General features: G+C 42.8%; 1 protein-coding gene across 3 annotated transcripts in view; it reads right to left on the bottom strand.

The window, feature by feature from the left end:
• Positions 1–1,561: 1,561 nt before the first annotated feature.
• LOC125310648 (rho GTPase-activating protein 6-like) overlaps positions 1,562–9,364 on the bottom strand; it is an 84,148-nt gene continuing 76,345 nt past the window's right edge. For 2 of the 3 annotated variants that reach the window (XM_048268267.1, XM_048268269.1), the window contains exons 9-13: positions 9,091–9,270; positions 6,877–6,968; positions 6,111–6,403; positions 5,749–5,829; positions 1,562–5,581 (exon numbers count right to left, since the gene is read on the bottom strand). In XM_048268267.1, coding sequence (XP_048124224.1) covers positions 5,082–5,581; positions 5,749–5,829; positions 6,111–6,403; positions 6,877–6,968; positions 9,091–9,270 — 1,146 coding nt within the window. In that variant the 3' untranslated portion in view covers positions 1,562–5,081. The remainder of the gene's footprint in view (positions 5,582–5,748; positions 5,830–6,110; positions 6,404–6,876; positions 6,969–9,090; positions 9,271–9,364) is intronic. The other variant, XM_048268268.1, reaches the window with a different exon arrangement.

The raw sequence follows: 9,364 nt of genomic DNA on the forward strand, positions 1-9,364 counted from the left end.
GGGCTTCAATGGGGATGGCTAGGTGAACTGGTCTACTATTTAGCCTCAGATCCGCCATAGTGTCCACGCTCTCCGAACGTTCGCCTGCCCCCTTGGTCTTAATAGAGCCAGTTTGTATGCTTTAAGCCTGAGACTGGCAGTTGATCCAGGTGGCCTGACCACCTGGCATAGGATTCTAATTGCTTAACGGTTCTATTGTGATGTCATCAGCCCATGTTAGGTCTATGGGGAAATTTTGAACAGTTTTTAATTAATAGTTTAAAAAGTATAAAAGTTACAAAGTTGAAAAATACATTCCACAGATGTCCTAAGTAAGACCTACGTAACACAGTTTAAATGAAGTTTCTACGTTAAGCGGTTGAAGCTGCATTAATTGCGTTAGAAGAAGAATAAGAGGCCTAGGAAGGACAGTACAGTGCATTTTCATGCACTGTAATAAATGTTCTTCCTTAAAATACAGGGGTCATAAGTACTGGCACTCCTATGTTAAATCCCCATAGAGGCAGGCAGATTTTTAAAGGCCAGTTATTTTATGGATCTAGGATACTATGCATCCTAATAAAGTTCCCTTGGCCTTTGGAATTAGAGATTGGCATAGTGTTGTTACAGTGCATGATGCACTGTACTGTTCTTCCTAGGCTTCTTCTTCTTCTTCTTCTTCTTCTAACGCAGTTAATGCAGCTTCAACCGTTTAACATGAAAACTTCATTCAAACTATGTTACGTAGGTCTTACTTAGGAACATCTGAAGCAATGTTTTTCATCTTTTAACTTTTTATACACAATAAAATTTATTAAAAAACTACTCAAAATTCCCCATAAACTTAACTTTGGCTGATGACATCTAATAGACTAATTAACTTGAATTGCACCTGTATCAACTTCCAGCTGCTCATCTATGCCCCATCAAAGAGCCAGTTCAACTGATTGATTGATTGATTAAACTATTAATTAAAAACTATTAGGCCTTTATGACATCACAGCAATTAGAATCTTTTAGGCCAGGTCACCTGCATCAACTGTCAGTTTCTCAGGCTTTAAGCATAGTCTCATTCTCTTAATATAAGACTACACATCCTGTTCAACTGTTTCAACTGTTCAGTCATTCCAACTATATTAAACCTCATTTACCTAGCAAATAATTTAACCATTTAAACTATCCACCTATTTAACTGTTCAGTCATTCTAACTATATTAAACCTCATCTACCTAGCAACCAATATAGTTTGTTTTTACTCTGTATGATATTTTACATCATATTTTTTGCATTTTCATGCACTGTATTTCCTTCAGGAAATGCTTTTCTAGTTTATGATACATTATTCATTCACAAACAAACATGTGTCCTTAAAGGTTGGATATTTTCTCATTTTTTTTACTTAAGGCATTAAGATCAATTTCCAAAAGATGATTTTATATTCCTCTTTTTTATTAAATTTTAGCATGGGTGCCAACACTTTTGACCATCATTGTATATAGATCCTAATGCGGATGGTAACGCAAGAGCTAAATAATGGTCCCTCACAAAATGAGAGAAAATAATTTAACTTCAACAAAATATGTGAATTTGCACTTTCATTTATTCCAACAGGACATAATTCAATATTAAGACAACAGAACATCACCAATGCAAGCCTCTGAGCACTGTCAGACCGTACAAAAAATTCTTTAATATTTTTGAGTACAAACTGTTCCTTGACAACACTGTATACCAATATTAATGATAATAATATAGAACTTTACATTTGGACCACAGAATACAAAAGCTTCAGCATGAATGTTTTATAGTATCAAATAATATTTGATAAAGAGACAATATGGCACAAATAACACCCAAATGACATCAATGTTGACTCTCCAAGAGAAAACAAAAAGTATCAAATATTTGATATTTTTGGAATGCTACTCCATATTCATGGCAATGTTCATAGCATTAGAAAAATGTCAAATTTAAGCCCGCTTTTGAATACCAAAAGAGACTACAACACTTGGCAAAGAGTCATGGACTAAAAAAAATGCTTTAAACACGACATGGATTAAAACAAACATAATCCACTCAACCACAACACAGCTCATATTTGCCAGCAAATATCTATATGACGGACAAACTTGAATGCAATAGTATTTGCAGCAAATATTATACAAGGGAGTTAGTGTTGGTAACATCTCTGGGACTCTCCTTGACATCAGGCTATTTTAATAACTGTGTTCACAGTTAACAGTTTAACCACTTTGTAATGAGTCGGGCCAGAATGACCAAATCTTGATAGGCACATCAGTGGGACATTGAATATCCTCTTGTGAGTGGATGCTCTGAACTCTTTCCCCCAATGAGCCACACACTTATTCCGTTTGTTGCAGACACGCTAATGCCAGACACACCTGCGGGTTTTCCATTCCATTCGGTATTTCGTACTCAGACGGGCAAAATTTTAATTAAAATCCAGCTATTCATTGACCTTGTGAGCTAACGGTGCTGTGGGAGGTCCCGTGACTCTTGAAGGCCCTAATCCATCTGCACCTGTTACAGCACTTTTGACACTGCTCTTTAAAAACTCCACAGAGCAGACTCATGCCAGATGAACATGTCTATTGGCTTGTTCCAACCCAGATAATCAAAACAAAATTCATTCATTCATTTTAGATGGCCAGATCAGAACGGTTATATGATCCTGAATCCCGTTTTTACATACACCTTGGCACACACCTGTACAATCAATATAGTAGTATAAAAATAATAAACTCCTTAGACCAGGCTTCATTTCCTATATAAAAGGATGAATTGTCACAATGTTTTAGTTCACAAGAGAAGAATTGGCACGTGAAACACAGACCCCGATGAGTATTTGGCAACATTTCTCACAAAGTCTACGACAAAAATTTAATCACTGAGACAAGTGCCTTTGCAATGCATCATTTTCAGTGAAAGTTAAACAGGTTCACTACATTTTTGTGATGGAACATTGAGTTGATTTACAATTTGGCACACAACTTTTCAATTGTCACTTACTGTAAGTCAAGGGTTGCATACTGACTTCCCTCAATATGTGTTAAGGTGCCAAATTTAGATATACCTAAACTGAAAGGAGAGAAAAGATACTATAGCCTACTGATGCAGGTGTAGTGATGTGTCAGTACCCACTCAGAGCCAGTAGGGGGAACCCTTTGTAGAAAAACACTCTTGTCTCTGTATCACATGGCACATACACTATCTATCATGATGAAATATGTCTAATTCAATAATGCTTGTTTACTGTAAGAGATATTGGTATCAAAATATTTCATATGGCTTCATATAGGTATACTGCATTATAAAACGTGACCTTGAAATCCAAACCAGCACAGATTTTGAGAAATGTGACCCCACCAACAATCTGCAGAATGAATTCTTCACAAAAAGAGTACTTTTGAAGAGCCACATTGGCATGTTTCAAAAGTACTCTACAATGTCAGTTCTGTTCTGTAACCTATTCGAATTATTGACCTAATATGAACCTATTTTGGGTTACACTTTACATTCAGGTTTCATTCATTCACATAGAATTGTTACAGAAACTTCAACAAAAACAAAACACTAGTTAATATTTGTTCATGCTTCGGTTCTTGCTAAGGAATGCAATGAAACATGTTAATGTATGTGATATAAGAGGCTCAGGGTTTGTTAATGTTAACAAATACACTGACTTATATAATGTATTTTACTGGTACCTTTATGGGTTAAAAGTTATTTAAGTTTGTTAGAAACCAAATGGTCACTGCTCCCTTTTTTGGACTAAAAAAGCACTTTTCTCTCTGGAAAAGAAACCAAAAATGTTATGAACTTCAATTGGTAAAATACAAATAAAATAAGTGTGCAAGATCATTTGCCAATGACTAGTACCACCTTAAACAAGCCATACCAGTGGTATTTAGGTATGATTATTTTGATCTTCAAAATGTTTGGTGGTCAGAGATCAATTTAAATTAGTGTTTTAAAGGATAGCAACTGTTCAATGGTACAAGATCTAAATGTACATCTTACGGATCTAATGAAGGATTGTGTGACCACATAAAGCAAAGCACTACGACATAAATATTCACAGTGTTAATTATCTATGCAGTATACTGAGGTACACTGGGGTATGGGCTTTCATCGGTTTTGTCGGCAGGATTTACGTGGCATCTTTTGGCACAAACATCTTCTATTTCTCTGAACACATCAACCAAAGTAAAAACTCACCCATGAGGAAGTCTCGAGGGAAAGCTTTGTGTTCACAAGGGGATCAGAGGAGGCCTATATAAACTGAGTCTGTGTGTTTATACGGGTAGTAGCAGCGATTCTAGTCAATTCATCATTTACTCGTGATGCCTGAGCACACAGACGTGGGGAGGTCCCCATTCACCAGGCGCAGTGACGCACGACATCTGTCACCAGGTTCTCATGTCTCAGTGCACACACCACCCAAAAAGACCAGCACACAGCAACTCACTATTTGAAAGGTTGTGTTTGTGATGTGTTTTTTTTTCTTTTACAAAAGAATAATACGATTTCTGTCAGTTTCACAACGACAATGTAAGGTCATAGTGAGCAAGAGTGGTTGGGTTTGAGGTACCGGTACCTGTGTCAGGGCTTTTAGTCTGGCTTAATGGGAGTGGGTAGGTCTGACTAGACAGGACCACACACCCTCTGCAGAAGCCACATTACACAAAACACATTCACTAGCGTAGCAAAGATTAGTGACAGGTTATGTGAGTCTTGTAAGTGCTGTTTCATAGCTCTTGGAGGATTCAGAACACTGGTCGGATACATGGGATGGAATGCGTGATGTATCCAAGGTGGCACTGATGAATCATGGCAAGACTTGAGCAAAAACCATGGCAACCACTAGCACACACCACCCAAGCTTTCAGAAGACACTGCAGCAACACAATGGTGACCATAGCAACATCACAAGATGACGGCGCAAAAAAAAATAAAAAATACCGTCAGGACCTGGCACACGGTAATGGACAGTAATGGACGGTTGGCACTGGTGAGGCAGCGAGAGTGAGTTAATGGTCCTGTGTGTGTGAGAGCGTGTGAATGCGCGTGTGTGTGTTCCCTCACACCAGCGTCTCGGGCAGTGTGTCGGCATTGTCCGAGGACAGGAGCTGCCAGATGTGCCAGCGGTCCCTCTGCCAGTCTTGCCAGTCTGAGCTGCTGGGTACCGTGCCCGCGGGCGCCGTGGAGTTCTGCACAGCCGACCTCCCGCTGCCCTGCTGGTGGGCGCGAGAGATTGGCGGGAGCGTCGCACTGCCCGTTGCCGAGTGGCCGCAGTAGACGGGGGGCGGCGGGCGTGAGTCCTTCCTGCTGCCCTGTTTGGCGAAGGCCACGTGGTGGTGGTGCTGGTTGGCGTGGCTGCTGCCCAGGGGCAGGTCCTCGGAGGAGCTGGACGCCGAGTGGGGGCTGCTGCAGGAGCGCGACGCCAGGAGGTGCGGCTGAGGGCTCACCGCCGTGTGAGTCTGGGCCCGCTGCCGCGGCTGGTGCCGCCCGTCGCCATGGTGACCGTCGATGCCCTCCTGAGAGCTGCGGGAACTCCCCTCCGAGACGTTGCCATGCGACCCTAAGAGAGGCGAGAGTGATGTTGGTGTCACATGGATGAACGCCACTCAGGTATTCTTGTCTCTGGTCCAATACACCACTAGAGCAGCAGGATGTGGACAGAAGCAGAGAGAGAGACCCAAACCCCGTGCTGATGTGCGTGGGACAGATGTGATGTCAGTATTCTACCTGTATAGGCTTGATCCTTCAGGCCAGGCTTGAGGGTGGAGTGCCAGGCCCCCCAGATGTTTACATGCTCCTCGGATACGTCTGAGTGTCAGCGAGAAAGACACATATATCACAGACAGCTCCAACACTAGGGCTAGGGCCTTATGGAATATATCTACTTCATTTAGTCAGAATTACTTTAAAATACACAGTATCTGAAATGTAACACTCAGGTTTAGACTTGAGACTAGATGACTAATGGCAATGTGACAGGTGAAGAGTAAGAATGGATTGAAGCGAAAGTGATTGATTTAAGAGTGCATCTCCACCTGAAGAACCCAGGTAGATGACCACACTTTCTGCCAACCTGCCTCCACACTCACCTTTAGTGGGTGACCACAAGCTGCTGCTGCTGCTCTCCCTGGACTTGCCGGCCACCTGGCCCACCAGCGCATACTGCTCCGGAACCCGGAAGAGCCGCTCTGGTCCAGACGACCCGCCGCCGACGCCACCGACACTGCTGCCCGCACCCTCCGTCCCTCTCCGCTCACACAGCACGGGCGAGTTGTTGTCGTAGGGAGAGAGCTCGCCGCTGGACGCCTTGTTGGAGTCGCTGGACGAGCGGCGCTCGCTGATGGTGAAGGAGGCCTCGGAGCGCAGCAGGTCAGGGCTCCTACTAGAAGGACACACAGGTGAGTGGACGCACTGGAGTCTGGACAGAGACACTCTAAACTCTAAAACTCTAAAACATCACTAAACAGAAGAGATGGAAGAGGGGGAGGAGGATGACGATGATTAGTAAACATGTCCGACCAGATCAGGGGATTTGCAGACACCAAAGAAATGTGAAAACAAACTGAAGATAAAGTTCAGAGATGGTATGAAATAAATTTAATGTTACACTTAACAAGATGTTGAACATAATATTAGTTTAAATTTAAACAAGATTTCATTGTGCACTGTAGTTTATATGCTGCCTATCAGTATAGGTGCAGTATATCTCTCAGCCCAGTAGAGGGAGACACAGCACCACAGACTCTAACTGAGGAGCATCCTGGATGGTGTAATGACTTTGATGATGTCTGCATACGAGTTGGTGTGTGTAGACTGTGTGTGAGCATGTGTATTAGTGTGTACCCATCCACTCACTGTGATGCTTTCCTCCGAAGCAGGTAGTCCACCACGTCAGGGTCTGTCTCCAGCAGACTCATTAGAACCTCATTCTGCAGGTCAGGTGGTACCTACACCACCACAACACAAACACAACACAACAACAGTGTTAACCCATGGAGCAGTATGTGCATATTCTCTCCTAGCATCTCTATTCCTAACATGTCTAACTAATGCTTATTGTGCACCTATTTTAACCTGTTGTTTGTTATTTTGTCATATACACTAGCGCTACTCAACACTTATTCTACGGTCTCCCAATGAAGTTTGATGTTTCTTAAATGAAAGTGTTTGGTGTCAAATTAATGTAAATGTAAAGATCATAATATATACAGTGTAACTATATATTTTCAGTGACATTCGTTGAATTGAAAGTTTAATGATTTATATAACAAGGAGTCTTTGATTCTTTAACAATCCTTTCATTGACTGTCAACAACAGAGCAAATGTGTTGGCATGGAGACAGGGTTCATGTGAAGGCTGAGCCTGACATCTAAAGCTCTGAAAGCAAACATGTCCACACTGTCATCAGCTATTTCTCTTGTCCAGCTCAACTTGGGCTTCAACTAATAAAAGTCCAATCTGGATAAATGAGCAATCAAAATGGTCATAAACAGCACTGAGCAGTGTGCGCACATCTGCTACATGTGAAAAGGCCCACAATATGCTGTGAATACAACTTCATTTGTTCATTTGAACTATCCAGGTTACAGGCTGGGACAATGACACGAGGGGAAATAGGATATTTATTAATATCACACACCAAACCCAACAGCCTGCACCAAGACTTGCCACACTGTGGCTGGCCCTTGCTTGTGTTGGTCTGTCCCCAGTTAACTGATAACCCCTCTGGCTCCGACTCAAAGCTCCAGGGCCGGCAGCAGGCTTTAGCCCTAACCCTCCTTCCTCGAGGCTCGCGGCCTCATTACGGCACCAAGCCCCACTGTGTTTGCTCGACCTAAGACTGACCCATTGTCTGTCAGAGCCGTCCAGTCCCAAAGTAAACCGATCGCGCTCACTCGGCCCACACTGTGAATGGGACACAAGTGGTGCTCGAGTGAGACGGAGGATAAAGGGCCGATTGAGTGACAGACAGGTACAGAGGGACAGAAGTAGTGTCAACATAATGAGCTGGGCCAAGAGGAGACATGCATCACGCTTGGCACATTCCAGCAGTGATTGCTCATGTCATTGTGGGACAATTTACTGTTTGTTATAGTTTACAACGGCATGTTAGTCCTCAAAAGACCTCAAACAGCTTCACTTAAAGGTGATGTTTCCTTATCCATTCTATGGAAACAATAACTTCAGTGTCCCGAACCTATCTTTAGACCCTTCATAATAGATTAAGCACCACGACAAGGCCAACACTGTAGAGTGTAGATATGCCAAATTGAGAGATGTGTTTTTAAATGATAGAGCTTTATGGACTCCAAATGTTAAAGTAGTTCTTAAATTCCCAATTCAGAACTGTTGCTAATGAGCTACAGTGTGAGTGTATGTGTGAGTGAGAGTGTATAAAGGCAGGTTACGGGAGTATATGTGTGGGTGAGAGTGTATATATGCAGGTTGCGGGAGTATATGTGTATGTGTGGGTGAGAGTGTATATACAGTATGCAGGTTATGGGAGTGTATGTGTGAACTGTTGCTAATGAGCAAGTGTGTGTGTGTGAGTATACATGTATGTGTGGGTGAGAGTGTGTATATGCAGGTTACGGGAGTATATGTGTGGGTGAGAGTGTGTATATGCAGGTTACGTGAGTGTATGTGTGGGTGAGAGTGTATATATGCAGGTTACGTGAGTGTATGTGTGGGTGAGAGTGTGTATATGCAGGTTACGTGAGTGTATGTGTGGGTGAGAGTGTATATATGCAGGTTGCGGGAGTATATGTGTATGTGTGGGTGAGAGTGTATATATGCAGGTTACGGGAGTATATGTGTGAACTGTTGCTAATGAGCAAGTGTGTGTGTGTGAGTTTACATGTATGTGTGGGTGAGAGTGTGTATATGCAGGTTACATGAGTGTATGTGTGGGTGAGAGTGTGTATATGCAGGTTACGTGAGTGTATGTGTGGGTGAGAGTGTATATATGCAGGTTGCGTGAGTGTATGTGTGGGTGAGAGTGTATATATGCAGGTTACGTGAGTGTATGTGTGGGTGAGAGTGTATATATGCAGGTTGCGGACACGCACCATGAAGAGAGCATCAAAGGTGTCAATCATGCGCTGGACGACGGCGATGACCGCGGTGGACTCCTCGGCCCTGGCCGAGCTCTGGACGCTGAACTCCTTGTCGGAGTTCTTCTGCTTGTGCAGCAGGTTTGGCCCAAAGATGGTGGCCAGGTTCAACGAGGTCATCTTGTTCCCGGTTACCTGGTGACAGGAAATAAATGGCATATGTGCACAAACGCAGACGTATATGCACATGTATACAGTATGCACACACACACACACAAAGAAACAAAGG

This window comes from Alosa alosa, chromosome 17 (assembly GCF_017589495.1).
Source record: "Alosa alosa isolate M-15738 ecotype Scorff River chromosome 17, AALO_Geno_1.1, whole genome shotgun sequence".
Lineage (NCBI taxonomy): Eukaryota > Metazoa > Chordata > Actinopteri > Clupeiformes > Clupeidae > Alosa > Alosa alosa.